The 27,425-nt window shown below is 30.5% G+C and overlaps 2 protein-coding genes across 3 annotated transcripts; one reads left to right on the forward strand and one right to left on the reverse strand.

Annotated features, from left to right (window-relative positions):
* Window positions 1-65: 65 nt before the first annotated feature.
* Window positions 66-10,981, forward strand: sass6 (SAS-6 centriolar assembly protein). Of its 2 annotated transcripts, XM_051094860.1 has the most exons (17): window positions 66-376; window positions 530-590; window positions 678-757; window positions 1,289-1,393; window positions 1,904-2,075; window positions 2,209-2,286; window positions 2,373-2,492; window positions 4,176-4,367; window positions 4,445-4,639; window positions 6,768-6,857; window positions 6,935-7,114; window positions 7,192-7,273; window positions 7,627-7,745; window positions 7,906-8,052; window positions 10,054-10,136; window positions 10,221-10,315; window positions 10,409-10,981. In XM_051094860.1, the coding sequence occupies exons 1-17, from the start codon at window positions 312-314 to the stop codon at window positions 10,480-10,482; spliced, it is 1,938 nt and encodes a 645-aa protein (XP_050950817.1). In that variant the 5' UTR covers window positions 66-311; the 3' UTR covers window positions 10,483-10,981. The 2 variants fall into 2 exon arrangements, with proteins under 2 accessions (XP_050950817.1, XP_050950818.1); XM_051094861.1 differs by lacking the exon at window positions 7,906-8,052.
* An 835-nt stretch (window positions 10,982-11,816) lies between these two features.
* On the reverse strand, window positions 11,817-26,713 carry mfsd14a1 (major facilitator superfamily domain containing 14A 1). Its single transcript, XM_051094862.1, has 12 exons — window positions 26,461-26,713; window positions 23,614-23,709; window positions 23,371-23,433; window positions 23,164-23,291; window positions 21,298-21,412; window positions 20,997-21,215; window positions 18,020-18,133; window positions 17,802-17,873; window positions 17,252-17,364; window positions 17,067-17,164; window positions 16,838-16,992; window positions 11,817-14,613 (listed from the first exon to the last, which is right to left on the reverse strand). Exons 1-12 carry the CDS (start codon window positions 26,536-26,538, stop codon window positions 14,407-14,409), a joined length of 1,458 nt encoding a protein of 485 aa, XP_050950819.1. The 5' UTR covers window positions 26,539-26,713; the 3' UTR covers window positions 11,817-14,406.
* Between the last annotated feature and the right edge of the window lie 712 nt (window positions 26,714-27,425).

Raw genomic sequence — 27,425 nt, forward strand, 5'->3', positions numbered from 1 at the left:
CAACACGCGCTGGTGAACCCTGACAGAAACTATATTTAATTTTATCAGCCTTAAACACCCGCAGACAGAGTTCAGACGAAGTTTGAACGTTTTTTTATTTATTGTTAATGTTGTTAAAAACATAAACATGCTGAAATACGATCATAAGCGAGATTAGGTTGAGACGCTCGGCACTTCCGGTGGAAACGGTCAAACGCGGGAGCGAAGCGCGAAAAAACAAACCAGCAAATGATTCGTTCTCCAGCGTAAAAACACGAATAAACTACAGCTTTTGATTAATATTGCTTTGGGGATTATTATATGAACTCGAAATGACGGAATTACTTTTTAACAAGCGGTTACAGGTGCTTGTGAAGAATAAAGATACCGATGAGAGGTAAAACCGATTGTATGTTTATGTGTTTTAAACATAATAGACTGTTTGGGGTATATTAAGTCGTTTTATATGCTTTATATGTTATACTCTTTTGTTTTTAGAGGCTATTAATGATCTAAATGTGATTATTTTTGATGTTTTGTATTGTTGCAGACGTTCAGTTATTCGTATCAGTATTGAACTGCAGCCTTCATCAAACCCTGTTCATAGAAAGGTGAGAAATTGTCGTTTATACATTATTGATTATATATTTAAATAGTGATTATTGGTATTTTGACCGTCTTTTTGTTTGCTTCGACAGGATTTGGTTGTACGGCTGACGGATGATTCTGATTTTTACTTTTTATACAACCTTGTCATATCAGAGGAGGATTTTCAGAGGTGTTGTGGTCTCATAATGTCTTTTTTATGTGACCCTGGACCACAAAACCAGTCATAAGGGTTACTTTTTTCCAAATTGAGATTTATACATTATCTGTGAGCTGAATAAATAAGCTTTTTGTTGATGTATGGTTTGTCTGAGATACAACTATTTGAAAATCTGGAATCTGACGGTGGAAAAAAATCTAAATTTTGAGAAAATCACCTTTAAATTTGTCCAAATAAAGTTCTTAACATTGCATATTACTAATCTAAAATTAAGTTTTGATATATTTAAAATAGGAAATGTACAAAATATCTTAATGGAACATGATCTTTACTTAATATCCCAATGATTTTTGGCATAAAACAAAAATCAATCATTTTGACCCATACAATGTATTTTTGGCTATTGCTACAAATACACCCCAGCGACTTAAGACTGGTTTTGTGGTCCAGGGTCACATATAATATTAATTCATATTTATCTCTAATGTTTTACTTCAGTGTGTAGTTTTCATCATAACAGTCGTTATTTGCTTTCCTTAACAGTTTAAAAGTACAACAAGGGCTTTTAATAGACTTCACGTCATTCCCACAAAAGTTTATAGACTTGCTTGAGCAGTGCATCTCTGAACAGGACAAAGAAAACCCACGGTGAGAGATTTTCTTAGTATTATTGCTTTTATTATTGCTTATTAGTTTTTTTGAGAGAGTAGAAGTGTGCACAGTCTCCTGTGAGGGCTAGGTTTTGGTGTAGGGTGATAGAAAATAGGGTTTGTACAGTATAAAAACCATTACGCCTATGGAATGTCCCAATTAAACATGTAAACAACGTGTGTGTGTGTGTATGTATATGAGTGCTTTTGGTTTATATATCCTGGTGGGGACTAAAACCTGAATACACACATACTAATGGGGACTCGTGTCACGATGGGGACCTAAATTGAGGTCCCCATGGGTACAAAAGCTTTTAAATCATACAGAATGAGATTTTTTGAGTAAGTAAAAATGCAGAAGGTTTTCTGTAAGGGTTAGGTTTAGGGGTAGGGTTAGGGTAAGGGGATAGAAAATACAGTGTGGACAGTATACAAACCATTGCACCTATGGAGAGTCCCCACAAAGATAATAAACCAGACGTGTGTGTGTGTGTGTGTGTGTGTTTAGGTTTCTGTTGCAGCTCACGTCGGCTTCATCAGCGTTCGATCACAGTCCTTCAAACCTTAACATTGTGGAGACGAACGCTTTTAAACACCTCACGCATCTCTCTCTGAAACTGCTGCCGGGATCTGATACGGATATTAAGAAATATCTGGCTACCTGTTTGTCTAACGTAAAGGTGAATCTCATCATCATCATCATCATCATCATCATGAAGTAGGACTATGAAGAGAATATATAATCCTGTTTGTTTTTTAATGAATGAGTCTTTTATTCATCTTTGGTGTTTTTTTGTTTTTTGTTTTTTACAGGAGGAAAAGCATCAGTTGGAACAGAAGTTGAGAAAAACTGAGGAAGATCTGACCAGACAGCTAAATTATGCGCAGCAAGTAAGCCACATTCAAAATTTCTCTCCAAAGTGAACTTCTTATTTTATACTTTTATTTATTTAATTATTTTTTTATTCATTCTTCAGACCCTGTCTGAGAAAAGTCGAGAGCTGGACAAACTCCGATCTGAATGGACGTCCCAAACGACCTCTCTGTCCAGCAGACACATGCAGGATCTCACAGCTGAACGTGAAAAAGCTCTGGAGGTAACCCAACATCCATAGGCTAACTGACTTCACTAGAAATTTTCTGCAAGAGGGAAAAGCTGTAAATAGTTTTATTTATTGATTTGATTTTTATTTATTCATATTTTATCTTTATGTATTTTATTTTTGTTAGTTTTTCTTTTCTTATTTTATTTTATTTTATTTATTTTTTTATTTTATCTTATTTATTTGTTTTAGTTTTGTTTAGCTGTAGTGTTTATTTGTTGTTTTTTTGTCCTCAGTTATTTATATTAATTGATTTTTGTTCTCAATTTTTCTAGTTTATTTTGTCTTGATCTTATTTCTAAATGTATTTTAATATTTATTATTGTTTGTTTTTCATAACTTTTTATTTATCCCTTTGTTTTTAGTTATTTTTTTTATATTTACGTTTTTATTTTTGTTTATAATTTTATTGTTGTTTTTCTAATTTCTATTTATTCTATTTATATTTTCATTGATCCATGTTATTTCTTTTCTTAAGTTATTTATATTTTTGAATTTAATTTATTGAATTGATTTTAACTTGTTCTTTTTATTTTTATATTTTTCTTTTATTTGTCTTATATTTTTCTTTTATTTTACTACTTATTATTGTTTGTTTTTCATTATTTGTTTGTTGTTTTATTTTTGTTTGTGTATCTTTTTGTTTATATTTAGTTTTTTTTTTTTTATCTTTGGCTATTTTTAAATGTTTTTTTTTATATATATATAACTTTATCCAGTTATTTATTTTTCTCATTTCTATTTTTATTTATATATATTTATTTATTTATTTATTTATTTATTTATGTATTTCTTTTTTTTATGTACTTCATTTTTTGTTTTTAATTTAGTTTTTGCTTATCCGTTTATTTATATTTAGTTTTTTGTCTTGTTTTATTAATTTAATATTTAAACTTGTTTATTTATCATTGTATTCAGCTACTTATTTTTCCTATTTCTATTTATTTCATTTTTTTTTATTAAAAATTCTAATTCTAAAGGCTTTTGAATGTTTTTGACTTTTATTTCCATTTATTTATTTATTCTCGTTTCATTGGTTTTATTTTGATTGATCTATTTTATTTTTTATGTATTTCTTTCTTTATTTATGTATTTTATTTTATTTTTTGTTTGTTTTTTTTTATTTTGTGTTTGTTTATCCTTTTATTTATGTTTATTTTTATCTTATTTTATTTAATTATATTTAAACTTTTTTTTATTTATCATTTTATTCAGTTATTTATTTTTCCTATTTCTGTATATCTCAGTTTATTTTTCAATCATTTTATTATTTAAAAGGTAAAGTTAAAAACGTTTTTAAATGATTTTTACCTTTCTCAAGTTATTTCATTTTGTAATTTCTGTTTGTTTGATTTATATTTTTATTGATCTATTTTATGTATTTCTTTATTGGCTTTTATTTATTTATTTATTTATTTATGTTTTTTTTTTTTTTTTGTTTGTTTGTTTTTATCCTTTCATCTTTTATCTTATTTTATTTATTTGTATTTAAACTTCTTTTTATTTATAATTTTTTTTTTTATCATATTATTATTTATTTTTTTTACATAATTTTATTATTAAAAAGCTATGGCTAAAGCTTTTAAGTTTTATAATTTTCTCCCTTCACAAAATAATCAAAAAAATGGTGCACACATTTTTTTGTTTTAAATGATTTTAATTTGCTTTTTTTATCAGACACAAGCCCGTCTGCAGCAGCAGAACGAACAGCTGCGACAGGAACTTGAGTCGTCTCATCACAGAAGCACCCAGCAGCTCCAAACCAAAGTCTCCGAGCTGGAAACGGCCAACAGGGAGCTCACAGACAAGAAATACAAGAGTGACTCCACCATTCGAGACCTTAAAGCCAAACTGGCCAGCCTGGAAGAGGTGTGAGAACTATTCAGAAGGACGTGGTCTGGAAATCAAAAGAAGATCTGATATTATAACTTTATGTCTTTGTCCAGGAGTGTCAGAGGTCGAAGCAGCAGGTTCTGTCACTGAGGAGAGAGAACAGCACCCTCGACACCGAATGCCACGAGAAAGAGCGTCTCGTCAACCAGCTGCAGACACGAGTGGCCGTCTTAGAGCAGGAAATCAAAGATAAAGACCAGCTCGTGCAGCGCACCAAAGAGGTGCTGGAAGCCACGCAGCAGCAGAAGGTGAGCGCATTTCCCACTATTCTTATTGGCATTATGCAATGTGCATATAATATTTCAAATCTTTCTTTCCGCCTTATTCTTCAACGCAAAGCTTCTGATGAGAAGAATAACAATGTGCGGTAAAGGGTACCTGTACCTGTTTGCACTACAAACCAATGTGTTCATAATTAAGACAAAACATTAAAATAATATGGTAAGACATGTCAATTTGCAATAGCAAGCAGCAGAAGAACCCGTTTGTACAGCTAAAACTAACTGGATGTGGATGAGCCTAGAAGCCAGACCCATAAAATTAACATTTATAATTTGTACAAAAATGTACATTTTCTGTTATAAGAATATTTTTTATAAGTAAATAAATTTTTTTAACTTTATATTACTTAATTCTCATTACAGTATTATTAGAGAACACTGAAATAATACCAAAGAATATTTTTTATTAATTCTTTGTGTCAGTATTTTTAATATGTAATTCTTACGCTATCTATCTATCTATCTATCTATCTATATATATATATATACACACACACACACACACACACACACACACACACACACACACACACACACACACACACACACACACACACACTACCGTTCAAAAGTTTGGGGTCAGTAAGACTTGTAATAGTCTTTAAAGAAGTCTCTTATGCTCATCAAGGCTGCATTTATTTGATTAAAAATATAGAAAAAAAACAGTAATATTGCAAAATGTTTTTACAATATAAAATAATGTTTTTCATTTTAACATACTTTAAAATAGAATTTATTCCTGTGATGAAAAGCTGAATTTTTATCAGCTGTTACTCCAGTCTTAAGTGTCACATGATTCTTCAGAAATCATTCTAATATGCAGATTTATTATTAGAATGATCAATGTTGGATAATATCAACAGTTGTGCTGCCAAATATTTTTTGGAAACTGATTTTTTTTTTTTTTTTTTTTTTTTTTTTTTTTTTTCAGGATTCTTTCATGAATAACAAGTTTAAAAAGTACAGTGTTTATTCAAAATATAAATATTTTATAACAATGTAAATTATTTATGAACTTTTAATAAACTTTTAATTATTAACTTAATACATCCTTGGTGAATAAAAGTATTAATTTCTTAAAAAAAAAAAAATAAAAATAAATAAATAAAAATGTACTGACCCTAAACTTTTGAACAGTAGTGTGTGTGTGTGTGTGTGTATATATATATATATATATATATATATATATTATTGTGACGAGTCGGCTGCCTCCCCCCTAATTATCATCGTCACCCCCTCCGTAATCGCCGCCCTTCACCAGGATCCCGACGGGAGTGGGTGTGTGAGAGAGGAGGGGCGCTGAAACAACCAGGTCTGGCGGCGTGTGATGAGGCACACCTGACGTGAATGAAGCCTCATCACCGCCGCTGTTAAAATGCCAAGCGCGCTTCTCCTCGGGAGACCGGTCTCTTTCCCGTGCATGCACGCTTGTGTCCTCGTGGGTCCAGGAGGGAGCGTAGAGGGACTGAGCGCCGCCGATATGATGGACGAGCTGCCGGACCTGCGGTCCGGACGTGAAGCCGGACCCAGACGGCTGCGGGCCAGGATGCCGGGCCGATTTACCCGCCTCAGGAGGTGCCGTAACGAAAGGTGGATGAAGCCGCTGAAGGAAGCCGCTACCCCTCGTGCCGCGGACCCCGGCGGGGAGTGAGTGCGGCCGCCGGACTCTGCCCCTTATCTGGACCCTTCCCTTCTGAACACTGCCCCTCCTTACCCCTGCACGTCAAGGACACCAGATTCCCTATTTATTTTGGACACTTTTATTCCCCCTTTTTAGACACTTTTGTTTATTGTTTAATAAAAGCTTCTCTGAGGCCTGACGCCCACTGTGTCTGTCGTTGTGCTCCGTCCCGTGACTATATATATATATATATATATATATATATAAAATATAATATAATATAATATAATATAATATATAAAGGAAAAACAAATAAAACTTACCTCTTAATAAATAAATATATAAATAAATAAATAAATATATATATTAAGAGGTAAGTTTTATTTGTTTGTTGTTCCTTTAATTTTGTAGGGAAATAGTACATATCCTTTTATGTGTTATTCATATTAATAAATGTATTTGTTTCTTTGCTAGAACTCTGTTGAAGGAAATGTTGAAAGCAAGCAACTTCAAGTCAGCAAGCTGGAGGCCACGGTAAAATCCCTTTCGGAGGAGCTCATCAAGGTTTGCATCAAGTTTAAAAGTAAATAATTCCTAAAGTGCAATTTAACATGTCTCACAGACATCATTTCTCAACGCAGGCGAACGGCATCATCAAGAAGCTTCAGGGGGATCTGAAAGCACTGGTGGGGAAGATCAAGGTGAAAAACACAGTGACGGTGTCTCAAGAAAAGATCCTGCAGGAAACCACAGAGAAACTGCAGCGGGAGCAGCGAGAGCTGCAGGACGTCCAACAACGCCTCCGACAGAAAGAGGAAGAGGTACCACATCTACCCCACATCCAACAAACCCCTGCAAGCTGAATGTTTCTTTTTATCAACATTTCTTTTGCTTTTAGGTGATAAAATTAAAGGAACAGTTAGACGCTACAGTTCAGAAACTGGACGAGAGCAGAGAAGTGTTAAAAACCAATGAGAACGGTTAGTGTTTATTATTATTATTTATTTAATTGATATTAATTTTCAGAAAGGGTTAGTTCGCCCAAAAATGACCCTTTTTTTTTGTTTGTTTGTTTCTGTTTATATTATGTTTCTATTTATTTTTTTTTATTTACTTTTTATATTTAGTTTTAACATTATTTCATTTTTTATTTATTTACACTTATATTTGTTTTTATTTGTGATTTTATTTTTGTAACCATTTATGTAACCATTATCCACTTTATGTATTTATTATTTATTTTATTTTTTGCAAAATCAAAAACTATAAGATTTAATGCAGTGTAACATATTATATATTTAATGTCAATGTTTTCTGCTTTCATATTTTTCAGTAATAACTTGGCTGAACAAGCAGTTGAATGAGAACCAGCTCTCTCGGAAGCAGGAAGCTTTAGGAATGTTCGAGACTCCTGCCGCAGGTCTGAGAACAGGAAGTGTGCCTCACAATATGGTAATTAATAACTGTCACTTAAAGTGTAGCACAGATTCTGCCAAACAGGTTTTTGTCTGTAGATGTAGCAGGAAATCAAACCGTAACTATGAGTTTGATTGTTTGCATGTTAGATTGGACTTGTCTGTTGAAATGATGTAGGTGTTCCTGTCTTCTCTAGCTTGATAGCAAAGGTTTCTCCTCATCTTTGGGACAGGGTTTCCCCATCACCTCCACGATAAACTCCAAATATCCTCTTCCTTTTTCCTGTGTGAGCTCAGGACCTCGCTCTGTCCTGTCAGCGCACAATCAGACATCTGGACCAAAGGCAGGCCTCGTCGTCTCCTCTCCTCTCCATCTTTTCTTTTCTACATTTATTAGTTTTTTCTGTAGTTTGCATGTCTGTATTATAGTCTCTGCCTACAGTGAACACAACACTGATTTGTTTTTTAAAACTCGGGCATTAAGTGTTTGATGCATGATTGAGAAAATATTTTAGACTGAATTTCTAAAAAAAAATTCAGTTTGTTTTTAAAATGTACATTATTGATTTTATTTTATTTTTTTCTATTTTTTTTTCTTCACCATAGTTTTCTGAGAATAAATAAATATATATATATATATATATATATATATATATATATATAATATAAATTGTAATATTTTACAATAAATTATAATATTTTTCACCACAATTTTGTGAAAATTCTAAATGATTTTCTCCCAAATATATCACCATAATTTATTATAAAATAATATTCATCTTTCAATTCATATTATAAATATTATTATAATTTAACAAACATAATTTTAAAAAGTAGATTTAACCTTTTCCAGAGATTTTATTTCCAATTTTCCAGAAATACAGTTTTTATAAAAAAATTTTCACCACAATTTTGTGAAAATAAAAAAAAATTTAATCAAATTGGACAATGTAATTTCATGAAAATGTTAAATATTATATATATTTTGTTTTAAATGTTATATTTATTCTGAATTGTCCAAAAATACAATTGATTTTTTTTAATTATTTATATATTTTAATTATTTTAAATTACTATCCAGAAATAGTTTTATAACATTTATCACTATAATTTTATGAAAATGTTGAAAAATATATGTATTTTTCTGAATTTTCTAAACTTTGAACTTTTTTGATTCACTTCAAATGTTGACTATATATATATATATATATATATATATATATATATATATATATATATATATATATACCAGTTTTTTTTAAAAACATGATTGTTTCTTAACATTTTCACCATAATTAATTTTTTGTGAATTTTTTTAAAAATAGAATTTTAATAACATTTGTACACCATAATTTTGTGAAAATATTAACATCCCCCCTCCCTTTATAAAATTTAAAAAAATATTTTGACCATTGTTTTGTGAAAAAAAAAAAAAAAAAAAAAAAAATTATATATATATTTTTTTTCAAACATATTTTCCTAACATTTTCACCATTATTTGGCACAAAATTAAAGTTTTTCCAAATTTTACCATAATTTTGTAAAATTTATATATATATATATATATATATATATATATATATATATAGAGAGAGAGAGAGAGAATTTTTCAGAAAGTAACATTTACATTTTTATATAATTTGTATACCATAATTTTGTAAAAAATATAAAACGTTTCTCCCCTTTATAAAATTCTGACAACTGTATGAAAATAGTTATTAGTTAGTTAGTTAAATATTAATATTTATTTATTTATTTTTTTTTCAAGCATATTTTCATAACATTTCCACCATATATTTTATTTCAAATATATAAAACGTTTTTCCAAATTTGACCATAATAAGTTTGTGAAAATATGAAATTGTATATTTCCAAATTTTTTTAAACATATTATTTTCATGACATTTTCACCGGTAATTTTTTTTTTTTACCATAATTTTGTGAATTTGTAAACTCCCACCAATATTTCCAAAAATAAAATTGTATAACATTTTCACCATTTTGCAAAAATATTTTTAAAAGTTTTTCCAAATATTTTTTTTTATTATTTTTTACCATAATGTTGTACATTTGTCAACTTTCTATTTCTCCAGAAATACAATTTTAAAACTTTTATTTTCACTTTAATTTTGTTAAAATATTAAAAAATAATAATATTTCTAAATTTGTCCATAATTTGTTGAAAATAAATACACACACATACATGTTATGAAAACTGAACCTATCTGACTCTGATATGCCTAAAGATCAGATTGCAGCCGTCAGTGTGAGCAAACCCTTTGTGTTTATCTGTAACAATCACTGCTTCTAAATGTGTCTGACAAAACACTGCTGAATCTTTTTAGGTCCAGTTTAACCCTATGAGTGCCAAACCCTCAGCAGCAGACGTGAGTCCCACTGCACTCTCCCAACCCTCCAATAAAGAGAAGTGAGTTCCTCCTTCAATCCATTTACTCATTTACTTCCTGTTCTCTGAAATAAAGCCTTTTACTGGTATCTCTCTACGTAACAGTGGAGAACCTGTTGGTCTGGACTCCAAGTACTTTGAGAGACGAGATGACAGCATCCCTCTCCGCGGCCTCCTACCCAGCATGCATCTAAACAGAGGCAAACCACAACAACACTTTCCCCCCCATTTAATCCTAATGTCTATACTTCCATTAGACCTTTGCATTAAATATTTAATATCTCTCCCTACAGAAGTTCCCAAGCCTTTGAACACGGCTGGAGCAAAACCACCAGCGTCCGCAGCTTCTGCGTATTTCCCAGGATGACGAACAGCAGTTCCAATGGACTTCCATTCATCACTACGTTAAATGTGAACGCCACTACTATGATGGTAATTCATCGCGGTGTCCATGCAGATGACATTCGTGTTTGTTTTAAAAGGTCTTAATTTATTAAAACATTTATTTTTAAACCCATTTCTCAACCTGTTTAACTACAAAAAGCCTGTTTCCGCCACAGAATAAAAAAATGGAGGTAAAACCAAAAAATTCCCAAAAAAAAGGCGGGAAAAAAATTGCAGTTTATATCTTGCTTTTATGACTTTTTAGAATTCTAAAATCAGTTTGAAATGTGAGGGTTTTTTTTTTTTTTTTTTTTTTAATTCTGTGGTGGGAACAGGCTTTTTTTTTTTCTCAATACTGATTTCGTATCTCACAATTCTGACTTTTACATTTGACTAAAGTCTAAATTGTGTGATATAAATTTTTTGTGAGGGGGAAAAAAATGATGAGATTACAGTCGCAGTTACTTTTTTAATTTGGAAGCAAACGGAATTGTGAAATAATGCAGAATCACAAGAAAAAAAGTCCAAATTCTCAAATGTTAAAACAGAGTTAGCTTTTTAAATCTTAATTCTATGGTTTAATGGGTTTCCATAGTTTACATAAAGATTCCTTGAGATTTCGGCATTAGCCTTGGACTAATATATCAATAATGGTGCTAAGTTTTGGTCCTTTAAGTCCGTGGTGCCTTAAAAATGTCTTTGTGCCATACTTGAACTGTCTCTGAATGAATGAACTTTTGCCAAACGTTTAGAGAGCTCTAAACAAAATAGTGCTATTCATGTGATTGGCAGTTTTAATTAATAATATAAGGATCTGAGTTCTTGATATGAATGAGGCTGTGTGGTTTGCTGTGTAAAGCTGTATATAATTCATTGTGTGTACATTTATATTTTTGTATTTATGGTTATCATGGATTGCAGTTTGGCTGCTTGTTTGTCAGTAGCTCAATTTTAGGAAAACGTAAATAAAATCGAATGCAGTAAAAAAAAATTCATGTTTGTAGCTAAAAGTGTAGCTGAACAACCAACGTGATCGCACGTACATCAAAATATTTAACTTTTATTGAAATGCATGTTTAGATACTTTGACATATTTACATTGTTCAGTCAAAAACAATACACCATGTTTAAAATTTATAATGAAGACGGCACAACAGAATCACATAATGTAAAAAAAAGCACACCGTATTCTGAGACGAAGGAAATATTTTACAGGAAATCGTCTCATAAATATTCAAAGCACACAACTAATATTACAGATGAGCTCGCGTGTCGTGCGTCAATAAAATATCCATACATTTGGTCAAGTGTCGAATCGTAAAATGAGCCATTCATCTGTCTTTACAAAAACGAAAAATATAGAAAGGCCACTGGCAAATTTCACCTCCGATGTACTTCCGTCAGTTGGCATTTGCGAAGTGTTTTGCGTAAACGTACGTATTTTCACACAAGGCCGGACAGACGATTTCAGTTTCACTACTGATCTAGAGTCAGCTCTACTGTGATTTAACGTAAGACTGTTCAGTTGCTTAAGTCAGATCTCGAGTCTCGTGCGTCACTTAAATTCGCCAGTTTCCATCAACGACACAATTTAAGCTGGGAAAAGGCACCATTGATTCTAAGTGGTATAAAGAAAACAGGCAGAAAACGAAAAGGAAATTTGAAGCTGTACCACAATCATTCCTTCGTTGCCGAAGTCTGAAACTGAGCTGTCAGTTAAGGCCATTCACGTCAAAGCATTAGAAATTTGTTAAATTCTGTGTTCCCGAACAAACTCACAATCTCATGAACGCACTGTTTATAAGAAAACCACTTCATTCAGTAAGGTACTTGGGACTTGAAAACTACAAGCAAATTTTGTGAAATTCACTGAAAATTTTGCAAATGATTTACAGAAATCGCTCTGCTTAAGTTATTGTAATTATACGAACGTTTTGTTAATAGTATTACTACAAATGTGCAGAAATTCGTTCAGCACAAATTCTTGTAAATGGTTTTGCGAATTATTTAAATTCATTCTACTTCGATAATTATTTTTGTGAATGATTTACACATTCGTTTCTGTTCAAAACCTCATTTTATCAATGATTCACAAATGCAAATTGTCAAATTTTTACAAATGGTTTTGCGAAATAAATTTGTTCTAGGCGAATTCTTGGAACTTGTTTTAGTACGAGATTTACAAATGATTTTATTTGTATTTATTCTACTTCGGAAGATATTTTTGTGAATAATTTACACAAGTCTGTTCCACTCAAATCCTCAAGTAATTTTAATGAACCATTCACACCTACACAGTTTGTGTGAAATTTTTAAAAATGGTTTTGCAAATTACCTGCATAAATTTGTTCTAAGCGAATTCTGGGAAATAATTTTAGGAAAAGATTTACATTGTTTTTCTCACAAATGGTTTTGCGAATTATTTACTTATATTTATACTACTTTGGTAATTTTTTTATGAACAATTGTAACAAATTCTTTCCACTCAAAACATCAAGTAATTTTACGGAAGGTTTGCATAAACGCAATTTTTTTTTTTTTTTTTTTAATTAAGAATGGTACTGCGATTGACCTGTGTACATTTGTTCTAGCAAATTCTTGGAATATTTTTAGTAAAAGATTTATATTCTTTTTTTACAAATGGTTTTGTGACTTAGGTAAATATTTCTGCGAACAATTTACACACATTCGTTCCACTCAAAACTTAATTTTACAAACAATTCACACAAATGCAATTCATCTGAAATTAAGAATGGTTTAGTGAATGACTTGCATAAATTTGTTTTAAGCAAATACTTAGCGAATACTAATTTTAGGAAAAGATTTACAATGTTTCTCTTACATATGGTTTCGCAAATCATTTACTTGTATTTATTCTACTTCAGTAAATATTTTTTAAAAACAATTTACACAAATCAGTTCCACTCAAAACCTTACAAGTAATTTATGAACGATTCACACAAATGCAATTTGTCCAAAATGAAGTATGGTGTTGCAAATGACTTGGATTTTGCGAATTCTTAAAATTGACACAGATTTACACTGCTTTTTGACACAAATTGTTATGAGTGGTTTTATGAATTAGTTACTCAAAATCATTTAATCTAGTAGGTAGTTTTATGAATGAAACTTAAATTCGTTCCACCAAACAAATGAAGTAATATAACGAACAATTCACACAAATGCGTTTAACTGAAATTCCTACGAACGGATTTATAAATGACTTGCATAAATTTTTCTCTGTGAATTCGTGCAAATAGTTTTAAGGGACCAAATTATACAATTTTTCGATTTTTCAAAAACAATTTCACGAATGAGTTACTTAAGTATGCGAATCCCTACAAATAGTTTCACAGACGATTCACACAAATTCGTTTTGCTTGTGTTTCATGAATGAAGCCCATTACTTATGTTGTCGCTAGGCCCTTCTGATAAGGGGAACACACTGTGTTCGGAAACATTCCTGACCAGGATAATGTCCCTGAGTGAACTATGGAAATGTAGAACTAGACAGTCAAAACAGCAAAGAAAAAAGGCAAAAAAACAAATAATAAAAAGAATAAATACAAGCCATTGCAATAGTGCCTTTGGACAGAACCATCGTTAAATATATGTTCTTCTATATACATTTCTTTTAAAAAGTGGTGCTCTATTGGTAATCCGGAAGGGACGCCCAGTCTTAGTCGTGGAGACTTTCCTTCCTGTCTGTAATTACCATAAACCTTAACTATCACGTTCAGGTGTATTTAAATGAAACTCCACAGGAAGGTAGAGCTCTAGGTGCAAGACTGACCGTGCCTCCGCTATAGCTTTACGTTTCAATAAATTGACAACAGCCTCCATGCGCAGTTCGTTCCTCAACGGGGAATAGGGGGCGTGGCCAACACGGTCACATCGAAACTCCCAATCACACGTTAGTGTCCTGTAGGAGGGGCTCTTTGGCCTCTCCTGGTGGGTGGGGACTGTGCGGGTGGCCGTGGGGTGATGTGTGCTTCTTCCAGCTCCCCGGACGAGAGCCCATATGGGGGTGTTCGGGAATGAATAGTGCCACCAGGAGCGCCAGCAGCACAGAACAAGCGCCGAAAAGGAACGGCGGTCCTGGGATTATTGCACTCTGTTTGGGGAACACAGTTAACACAGAGTTAAAACCTTTTCCCAAAACTGTCTATGGTAAAGGTCTATTTACAACCAAATTTCCATAACAAATATATAGCCAATGATTTTTCAAAATGCATCTCTATATACTCCTTCTATATTCTCCTCCTATTGATACTGTGATAATTCATTCAATTTTGCATATGGAGGCTAGATTGAGTTTTGAATTTCTTGGATACTGAAAATTAGATCTGTTTGAATTCTAGCAAATATTTTTAAGAATGATTTAAAATTATTCTGTCTGAAATTGTTTTACGAGCAATATAAATGTTGGTACTAAGCAATTAAGGTTATCAATGTTTTTTCAGAGAATAACAAAAATTTGTCAATTTTACGAACAATTTACACAAACTGATTCTCTGCTCAAATTTTTACTAATGGATTCATGAACGAATAACAACAAACTTGTTTTGCTTGAATTTTTACAAATAGTTTTAAACTAAGTTTATTAAAAAAGATTTTTATAAAAATCATCTGCACTTTTACATAGAATTTACACTAATTGGTTCTGCTCAAATTCTTTCTTGCGCTTTTACGAACAATTCCCAACAAATTCTTTCTGCTTAAATTTTAGCAAATAGTTTTATGAGCAATTTACAAATTGGTAAAAATTTTTGCAAAACAAATTTTTGTCAGAATAATAACAATTCTGCAGTTTCACATAAAATGTATTCATTTATTCATTCTGCTTAAAAGATTGCAAATATTTTTATGAGCTATTTAAATTTAAACTGTTTTGACTCTTTCAGAATTATTCTTTGAGCAAGTTACTAATTGGTACCAAACAATTCCATTAGGTATTCAAAATAAACTTCAAAACAAAAATTCTGCAATTTTTCCAACAATTTACTTAAATTAGATCTGTTTGAATTCCAGCAAATATTTTTAAGAATGATTTAAATTTTTTCTGCCTGGAATTGTTTTATGAGAAATAAAATTGGTACCAATTACTTCAGGCACTCAGACAATAACAAAAGTTCTGCAATTTTACAAATTATTTACACAAATTGAATTCTCAGCTACAATTTTTATGATCAGTTCTACAAACAAATAAACTTGTTTGTGTGAATCTTTGCAAATTGTTTTAAACGAAGTTTATTCTGCTTCAACTTCTTAAGAATGGTTTTATGAGCAATTTACAAAATGTAACTGAAAAATTCCTTCAGGTATTAACATTTTTAGAGAACAATAAAACTTACACAAATTGGTTCTGCTCAAATTCTTACTAATGCTTCTACCAACAATTTGCAACAAATTCATTCTGCTTAAATTCTTGCAAATACTTTTACAAACTATTTAAATTTATACTCCTTCAGTATTAATTTTTAATTAATAGAATAATAAAAATTCTGCAATTTTACACAGAATATACACAAACTGGTTGTGCCCAAATTCTTCCGAATGCTTCTATAAACAATTCCCAACAAATCTGTTCTGCTTAAATTCTTGCAAGTAGTTTTACTATTTAAATTTATACTGCTTTGACTTCTTAAGAATTGTTCTACGAGCAATTTACAAATTGTTACAAACAATTCCTTTAGGTATTAGAAATTAAACAAAAATTCTGCAATTTTACAGTTTACACAAATTGGTTCTGCTCAAATTATTACGAGTGATTTTTTTTCTGCTCAAATTCTTGAAAATAGTTTTAGGACCTACTTAAATTTATTCTTCTTGACTAAAAATTAAGTCTATTCTACTTCTATTCTCTTTCTCCTGGAAATCTGGCAAACTGTTTTAGAAACTTTAAATTTGAATTTATTCTGCTTTGTCTTAAGAATTGTTCTACAAGCAATTTATACATTTGTAACAAACAATTTCTTTAGATATTCAAACGTTCAACTTCAGAACAAAAATTCAAGAACTTTGTGAACAATTTACACAACTTGTATCTACTCAAATTCTTATAAATAGTTCTACAAACAATTAACAACTAGCTTGTTCTGCTTAAATTATAGCAAATGGTTTTGCGAACAATTTAAAGGTATTTATTTAGGTATCCAACTTTTTTCAGAAAATTATGCAATGTCATATTGCAATTCAATATTGTTCAGTACCCTCACCCATCAGCATTTTACCAAAATTTTAGTGTTTATTATCAAAAACTAATTTAACTGTTAAAGCAACCCTGAATTGTCAGTAAACAGCAATTCACTTAAATGCAACAATGTGTGGTGACTTACCTGTTGGTGGTGATCACGGTGATGCGTAACATCCGGCTCTTTCTCTGGAACTTGGTCCAACTCGACATGAAAGATGTAGAAGATAAAACCGTAGAGGGCCGGACCCAAACCATTACACAGCCCGCGGATTCCCGTAACCATACCCTGACCCACACCTACAGAAACAAGAGCTTTATAGTCGGCCTTAAAGAATAACATATGTAACATCATATAACTCAACGAAACCTACCTTGTTGATCCGGATCGGCCGTGCGGGAAATCAGGGCGCTGACGGCAGGGAAAGTGATACTAGACATGGCGGCAACGGCTCCGGCTGCCCACATCATCCTGTAGATGCATTGAACATTTCATTAGTAAAGACTCGTTTCATTATTTATTTCTCTCTTTAAATAAAACCAGGGCGTTTGGTCTTACCAAGGCTCCGATCCGAACCCGTACCAGGCGAGTTGCAGAATCTGAAATCCCAATCCCAGCAAAATTGTGTTCTTGTTCCCAATGGAACGCATTAGTAAACTTAATACTACAGTCTGTAGACACAAAAAAGCCACATTTAATATCATCCTCATTACAGGAGAAGCCCACTTCCAAAACAAAGATTTACATACAATGTAGTCACCCCCTTGTCATCCAAGATGTTCATGTCTTTCTTTCTTCAGTCGTAAAGAAATTATGTTTTTTGAGGAAAACATTTCTTCTTCCTCTGCTGGGATCGTTTATACAACCACATCTGAGATCATTTGAAGCTGCATTTAAACTGCATTTTGGAAGTTCAAACTCGGGGCACCATAGACGTCCATTATATGGAGAAAAATGCTGAAATATTTTCCTCAAAATACAATTTCTTTATGACTGAAGACAGAAAGACATGAACATCTTGGATGACGACGGGATGAGTACATTATCTGTGAATCTTTGTTTTGGAAGTGGACTAATATTAGTGGGTATGTACCAGGAAAATACTGACCTGTGCAACAATAGACAGCAATCCTAGAACAGCGATGAAAGCTGCGACACTTTCAGGTGAAAATCCCATTATCTGGGTAAGAGGATAAAACCATAAAACTTTACGGTCCCGTCCGCTAACAAGATTTCGATAAACCAGACTTGGCCCAGTAAACAATTAATTAAACAGCAAGTTAAAGATTAACCACAGAGATAAATGAAATCCCTCTTATGACGTACCTGTTGCAGATAGAGGAAGAAGCTGGAGTATTGACCAGCCTCAGGCAGATACGACAGGAACACTGTTATACAGATGAGCAGAACCGTCGAGTCCTGACCCACCTTCCTCAGAGACTGCAAAGAGAAAGAGATTGGATTTGTTTATATTTGTTCATAGAGCTGTTCTTAAATCACTCTATTTTTGCTGTTAGGGCGCGGCCATTTGTAAATTTTATGGGTTTGGCTTCCGGTCTTCACATCAAGCTATTTTTAGCTGTACAAAACAGCTTGTTTTGCTGCTTGATATCACAAATTAGTGTGTCTTACCATATTTTAATGTACTATCTTAATTATGAACACACTGGTTTGTAGTGCAAACAGTTTACTGCACGTTGTTATTCTTCTCGTTATTTCCCTACAGTTTCTAATAAACCGGAAATCTCATCCATAGGCTTACTTTAGTGAGATAGTTATGACTTAATCATGTTAAATATATTATTTTTTGTCTTTTTTTTCTCAGGAAATGTTTCACACGTAATTTACAAATTGGCACCAAAGAATTCTTTCAGATAAAGTTTTTTTTTTTTCAGAGAATAAATTCAGCAATTTTACAAATAATTTATTCAAATTAGTTTTGCTCATTTAATAATGTATCATAAATTGTATCATAAATTATTATTATTTTTTAAATTGTGGATGTTGGATATTTAATTGTGCAATAAAAAAGTAACACATTTAGCATGTAAAATTAGAGCTGCAAAATGACTAGTCACTTTTAATCGATTAAAAATAAAGGTTTGTTTGCATACTGTATGTGTATGTACTGTGTATATTTATTATGTATATATAAATACACACACATATGTATATATTAAGTAAAAATATGTTAGCTTTACATGTAAAATATTTACATATTTAAATATATACAAGTGCTTACATACAAATAAATACAAATATTTAAAAAAATGTAAAAATATATACATATACGTGTATTTATATATACATTATAAATATACACAGTACATACACATACATCTGTAAAAATATTAAGAGTTTAATAACAGTAAAAAAAACTATAGAAATGCAAATGTATTTAAATAATTGATTTTAATTTGTAGTTAGTTTTTATTTTTAATTTATTTTAAAAATTGCTAGAATTGTAATATCAGGCATTTATTAGTTTACTCGTCAAAAAAAATGTAACAAATAATAACCAAAAACTGCATCGGCTAGAATTTTACTATAGACACATTTTTATTTCTAAAAATATCACACACGGGATGAGTTGTAAACTATTGCCGTTTGAGATAAAAAAAAATTTTAAAAAAAGATGAATTATTACGTAAATGAAATGAATATAAAAATAATTAATAAACTTAACTAAAAGAAACTATTAATGAATATTATAAGTATATAAAATAAAAAAAATTAAACAACTAAATTAAAAAAAGAAAAAGACATTTACACAAAAATTAATGAAAATTACAAAAGCACATAAAAAATGACTTAGATTAGAAATTAAAATCCAAAAATAGGAATATAAAAGCAAATTTAAAATATCAATAAATACTACAAGAGTATATAAATATTATTAAAATAAAACACTTTTCAGGACATTTCACTGATACATTTCATGACAAACCTGTAAAATTTGACATTAAAAACTAAATTAGACACCAAAATAAAGTATATTTAAGTATAAATAAAGCATTTTTTAGCATCATTACTTCAGTCACATGATCCTTCAGAAATCATTGCCATATTCTGATTTGCTGCTCAAAAAACAAGCAGAATTTTTTCAGGGTTTTTTTTTTGATGAATAGAAAGTTCAGAAGAACAGTATTTATCTAAAATAGAAATCTTCTGTAACATTATAAATATCTTTATCATCACTTTTGATCAATTTAAAGCATCCTTTCCAAATAAAAGTACTAATTTCTAAAATTTCTTTCACAAGTACAAAAAAAACATACAGACTCCAAGATTTTGAGTGGTATAGTGTATAATGTTACAAAAGCATTTTATTTAAGATAAATGCAGATCTTTGGATCTTTTTAATCATCAAAGAATCCTGAAAAAAACTGTTTTTAATATTGATAATAATAATAAAATAATAAATGTTTCTTGAACAGCAAATCAGCATATTAGAATGATTTCTGAAGGATCATGTGACCCTGAGGACTGGAGTAATGATGCTGGAAATTTAGCTTTGAACACAAAAATAAATTACATTTTAAAATATATTCAAATAGAAAACAGTTATTTTAAACAGCAAAAATATTTTACAATATTACTGCATTTCCTGCATTTTAGATCAAATAATTGCAGGCTTGGTGAGCAGAATTCTTTAAAAAAAAAAAAAAAAAAAAAAAAAAACATTAAAAAAAATCATACTGTTCAAAAACTTTTGACAGGAAGTGTATATATAATTAACTTATTGGTTTATTGACAGACAAAAAATTAATAGGTATCACAAGCATGCCACGTGCTGTACCAATGCAGTTTGAGATGTTATGATTTGCATTTGTGCGATGTGTAATAAGCTCCCATGCATGACAGCCAACCTTAAAATATGTCTCCTAAGTTTGGCAGCACTGTATCAACCGATCAAAACCAAGACAAATGTTGCGGGGAAACTACATCAGTCTTCAAAGGAACGATTTAAAACAAACCACGTGTGAAAACCTTGACATGCATACAAAAAACTCCATTATGTTGACACCTCATCCTCTCAGGAGGAAATGGTGCAAAAAAGACTTCACTTAAAAAAAAAAAAAAAAAAAAAAAAAAAACCACACAGGATATGAGCGAAGCTTTGCATGCCGCCCTCGCGTTCTAATTTTCTTCCATTTCCAACAACACGCATGCTCAAGTTACTAAATTAGCAATGCAATTAATGTCAGTAATGACATATTTCCAAATAAAACTGAATATTCGGTAGGGAAACGCTTTGGAAACTGATGCAAAGAGGACAGACAAAAAGGTCAAATCTACTTACAGCGAATGGGTCTGCTTGTTCCCATGAGATGGGGGCGCCCCAGGACGCCGGTCTCATCTTTTCCGGCAGCGATTCGGGCACGGCCACCAGGATGAAGCAGATGTCCAGCATAGCGATGGCTGAAGCCAGAACCACTACTAGACTGTCTCCATAGACCTGACTGAGATATGCGCCGATGGCCGGGCTTATGACCAAACTCGCCGCAAACGTGGCCGACACCTTTTGGAGGAAGAACAGAAAGGTTAATACAAAACAAAGGGGCAGAAAGAGAGATGCTGATGTGTTGATGGGTCATACGTACCATGCCGTAAGCCATACTGCGCTCATGCTCTTGAGTGATGTCGGCCACATAGGCAAATATGACAGAGAAGGTGACGGCAAACACTCCAGATACAGAGATAACGGCAAAGTACCACCTGAAACACAAGAGGAATGCTTTTTAATCTTTGAAGCATGTGATTTAAGATATATATATATATATATATATATATATATTTTTTTTTTTTTTTTTTTATTTTGACACTGGCAAAGAAAATGAAAAATAAAAAAAATAAAATGTCAATTTTGTGCACATCTAATTTGCTTCTTTTTACATTGAGATAAAAACAATGTATTTTAAAATGTTAAGATTAATTAAAATGATAAATACATGTAAAATTAATACAAAATGACATACTAAAATGACTAAAAATAATGAAATAAAAATAAAGCAAAATTATTTTTTAACATGACAAAAGCATGCAACTAAACTAGTAAAATTAAAATGTAAATATAAAAAAACTAAAACTAGTTACAAGTATTTAAAAAAAAAAAAGTATACAATATGAGACAGGAAATATTTAAAACATTTAAAAAATAATCAATCTAATAAATAATCTCATTTGCTTCTTTTTAAATTAAGATACAAACAAAATAATACATCTTTAAAAAGTAAGATAAATTAAAATGACACACTGTGTTAAATTAATATTAAATTAAATACTAAAATTACTAAAAAAATAATAATAATAATAATGAAATAAAATAAATTAAAAGAAAATAGATTTTTTTCTTTTAAAACATGACAATATAATGCAACTAAACTATTAAAATTTTAAAACTGTAAATACAAAAAACCCCTAAAACCTAAAACTAACTGAAAATATTTAAAGAAAATATATACACAATATAAAGTATACAATATGAGACAGAAAATATTTAAAACATTTAAAAAAAATAATCATAAATGTTCAGTAAATAATCTAATTTGCTTCTTTTTAAATTAAGGTAAAAACAAAACAAAAAAAAAACTTTAAAAATTAAGATACTTAAAAAGACATTACATATTAAATTAATATTACATACTAAAAAAAATAAAAATTAAATAAAATAAACTAAAAGAGAATTGATTTTTTTAAAATGACAATAGAATGCAACTAAACTATTGAAATTTTAAAACTGTAAATATAAACAAACTAAAGCCTAAAACTAATTAAAAATATTAACAAATATATATATTTATACAATATAAAAAGTATACAATATGACGCAAAATATTTAAGACATTTAAAAAAAAAATCCATAAATGTTCAATAAATGATTAAACATCTCATTTGGTTCTTTTTTAAAATTAAGGTAAAAACTAAAAAATAAATCTTTCAAAATTAAGATAAATTGACATTACATATTAAATTAACATTAAATACTAAAACAACTAAAAAAAATGAAGTAACAATGAAAAAAAAAATAATTAATTAAATTAAATGAATAAAAAAATAAATTTAACCTACATTTAAATATTATAACTAATTAAAAAAAAAATGACAAAAGCATGTAACTAATCCACTAAAACTTTAAGACTGAAAAATATACAAATTAAAGCTATTTCAAAGTATTAATAAACATTACAGTAAAATAGAAATAATATTAAATTAACACTTTTTTCAGGGCATTCAAAAGATGTACTGCATGATAATTACATTCAAACATCCAAATCTTGTAAAATTAAAAAAACAAAAACATTTAATTAAATTAATTTTTTTTTTATTATTAAATAAAAAATTCAATCTAAAAATAAAACTGACATTATTTATTTATTTTTAAATTTCATATTCTAAATTTCAAACAGAAATAAACATAAACAATCTTTTATTTGGTGTCCAAAAAAATAAATAAATGATAAACACACCATGGGCTGATCTTCAACAAAGGAATTGGAGCACACGTGAAGAACACTGTGAGTAAAAGAAACGACTTCCTTCCCCACACGTCTGACAGAGCACCAATCAGAGGAGCGCTTAAAAACGACAGCAGACCCTACAAACAAAAAAAAAACGCTGTTAATGAATCACAAACTAAACAGATGATCAGGATGTAAACATGTTAAAGATGATACCTTGACGCCCTGAATCAAGCCATTCATGAGAAACGTGTGTTTCGGGAACGTTTCATGAAGAGCCTGCAGACACATGAGACACAAAACAACATCACTTATGACGCCCATGCGAGGCTATTTTGAACTCTGAAGCTTTCCTGCATGATCATATTACACATACAACAAAAGTCACCTGATATGAAAATAATATCTTGATTTAACACAAAAACAAGCTAATTTTGGTATAAAACAACCACAACTTACTCCTAAAGTAGGTGCTGTCAGCAAACCCCAAGCGAAGAACTCCAGAAATATGACGATAACGGCATGATAAACGCTGGGGGAACCAAAGCCTTGAGGCTGGAAAAAGAAGAACCACAGATGTCAAGCGCAGTGAAGAAATAAACCACTATTATTACACATCCTTACAGCTTCTGTTTGCAGCTTACTGCAAATGTTTGAGGACTAACTTATCAAACTAGAGCATTAGACGTTTTCATTATGTTTCTAAATGCAGACCAGTGCTGATTCTGGCTTATTTTGTGCTGTAGGCAAGATAAAACACACCCAAAAAATTAAAAAACAGGAACTAGGGGGAACTAGGTTCAAATTCAGACCTAATACACCCTATAATTTTCATAAAACAAGCAGAATTGCAACTCTTGTCAGCCAGCGAGCAGGACATTTGATAACAGGTCATCTGGTCATATCTGAAATAGCCAGTCGCTTCTGGTGGCATGTGGGTGAGAATATGAAAATTTAAAGGAAATGATCTGTGACTCTATGAGACTGACCATATTTACACATGTGACAGGCTCATTTGACTTTTTAGACAAATGCTGACCATTATAATATTTATTATCACTGCTGTATTTGTAAAGAAATGGCTGTTTTCAGGCAGTATTGTTATTGTTGGCTAAAACTATTACAAATTGTGTTCAAATTAAAATAGGTCACATATAAATATTAGATAAAAAATGGAAATTTAACTGAAATAAAACAAGCTGAAATTAAGCAAACTAAAGAGAAATAAAATTATTTAAATATAAATGCTTAAAAAAATAATAAAAACGACAAAAGCGCATAAGAAAATGACTAAAACTTTACCAAAAAAAAAAAAAAAAAAAAATCACAAATACTGCCTTGTTGTTGAAGTACAAAAATTATTAAAACTTAAAGTGAAATAAATAAAGTTAAATAGAAATCTAAATTGGCAAAAGCACACAACTAAATTACAAAAACTCAAAAATTAGAAATGTTGTCTTGGGGACTAACTGAAATATAATAAGTTTAAGTAATTAAATGACTAAAACAGAAATAAAAATAGAAAAATGTACACAAAAACTATTAAAAATTACAAAAGCACACAACTAAATTACAAAAACTTAAAAATTAGAAATGTTGCATTAGGAACTAACTCAAATATTGTAAGTTTAAGTATTAAAATGACTAAAACAGAAATAAAAATGAAAACATTTACACAAAATCTATTAAAAATTACAACTAAATTACAAAAACTTAATGTTGTCTTGGGGACTAACTGAAGGATAATAAGTCTGAGTATTAGAATTACTAAAACATGGAAATAAAAATAGAAAAATTTACACAAAAACTATATATATATATAAAAAAAAAAAAAACTACAAAAGCACACAACTAAATTACTAAAACGTAAAAATTAGAAATGTTGCCTAGGGGACGAACTGAAATATAATAATTTTAAGTATTAAAATGACTAAAAACGGAAATAAAAATGGAAACATTTACACAAAATCTATTAAAAATGGCAAAAGCACACAACTAAATTACTAAAACTTAAAAATTACATATGTTGTCTTGGGGACTAACTAAAATATAAGAAGTTTAAGTATTAAAACGACTAAAACGTAAAATGAAAATAGAAAAAAACTAAAAAAACTAAAAAAAATTACAAAAACTTAAAAATTAGAAATGCTGTCTTTGGGACTATCTAACATAATAGGTTTAAATATTAAAATGACTAAAAACTGAATAAAAAAATAGAACATTTAACACAAAAAGTATTATAAATTACAAAAGCACACAGACAAATAACAAACGCTTAAAATATTGCCTTGGGGAATAACTGAAATATAATAAGTTTAAATATTAAAACCACTAAATACTTAAATAAAATGAAAAAATATACACAAAAACTGTTAATTACAAAAGCACACAACTAAATTACAAAAAATCTAAAAAATTAGAAATGTTGCCTTGGGGACTAACTGAAATATAATAAGTTGAAGTATTAAAATTACTAAAACTGGGGGAAAAAAAATCAACACAAAAACTTACAAATAACAACAGCACATAAAAGCACAAAAACTTACGCTAAAATTAAATTCAACCAAATTTTTAATGAAAAGCTTATTCAAAATATTAATAAATATAAATTCTAGAAATAATACTGAAATAACAGGACATTCAACAGACACATTTCCTGAGAAATGCACTCAGATATGCAAACCTTGTAAAATGAAACTTAAATATAAGTCGTCTGAAAGACTATAGACGCAAATAACAGACATGAACTTTCACATATCTACCCTTACACACCAATACCATACAAGTACCATGATAACATGAGATGATAACATTGTACTTTGATATTTATCATGGTATTGATTGACTACCATATCCATGTAAAAGAAGAAATGGTTAACCTAGGTGAAGCAACACCAAGAAATGTTTATACGATTATATTTGAAAGTCATCATAATAGTGAAGCATTTGCAACAATTAAACGTGTGTGTTTTGTATGATTAAAAACAGGAGAAGTTATATTTACAGCTATGAGTAATGACAGGTGAGTTAGACAGCCTGTACACCCATCTAATGTATCATCAAACCACCCGTGCATTAATAAAATCACGTATAATCGTCAGATTTATGTGCGCTGATGTGATTTATTTGTCATTACAGGAAGTAAATTGTGATGTTTACAGCCTTAAATGTCAGTCACACTCCTCCAGTGTGTGCTGAAATCATTTTTCTTTCAAACATTAACATAACAACGATGTACATGTCTATTTAGGACTTAAACAGTCGTATTAAAAGTGTTTGTTGTGGTTGAATGTAGCAGACACTCACCGTTCCTCCATCCTTGATGATGATTTTCTTCGCCAGTAACAAACTGCGATTCACTCGCTTCTTCTTTTTCTGGGTCATATTATCATCCTAGTTCTTCCCACTAGGTTAAAATCGGCTTCGTTTTAACGTAGACGCATCTGTGTGGATGTGGAGCGGGCCACAGAGGAGGGAAGAGGGGGGAATTTTAGGAATTTTGGGTTGTTTTCCGTCCATTCAGTTTCGCATCATGTACACAGCAGCCATCTTCCCGAACAGAGACGCATGGTGTGCGTCATGACGTCGGCATCATTCGATTCCGCCTGGCCACGCCCGCACACAATGCGCACACGTGGTCAAAACACGAGGGAAGCCTAATTCAAATGCCTTTTTGCTTTTTGCAAGTATTCTTAAAAATTATGTTTTATTATAGTCTATATTTATTATATAAGCATTCCCCTTGTTAGTCTTACTTTTACCTACAGCTTTTTAGGTTAATTTGGTCATTTCTCTTAGTTTATTTTCTCTGAAGTTCACGGAAATACCTCTATAATAATAACAATTATAGAATAATTATAATACTATTATATCAATTATACCAATTATACTACTATTACTACTATTATATGTGTATATATATATATACCTTTATATGTACATCTTTGATAATTGCCTTAATCTTTTAAATAACTGAGAAGACTGATCAAACTGCATTTTATAAAAAGTATGTCAATTTCAGCTAGTCAAGAACCAATTTATACTCGCATGCGTTATGTATTAGGTATGTTAAGGTCTCTGACAGACATGTTGAAGTCCCTCGGGGTAAAACATCAAAAACTCAAAAATGAGAAATGTTATCTTGGGGACTAACTTTTAATACTTTAAGTATTAAAATGACTAAAAAAGGAAGTAAAAATAGAAAATTTTACACAAAAACTATTAAAAATTATAAAAGCACTAGGGCTGCCCCCAAATAGTCGACTAAACGG

This window comes from Labeo rohita, chromosome 22, assembly GCF_022985175.1.
Source record: "Labeo rohita strain BAU-BD-2019 chromosome 22, IGBB_LRoh.1.0, whole genome shotgun sequence".
NCBI lineage: Eukaryota > Metazoa > Chordata > Actinopteri > Cypriniformes > Cyprinidae > Labeo > Labeo rohita.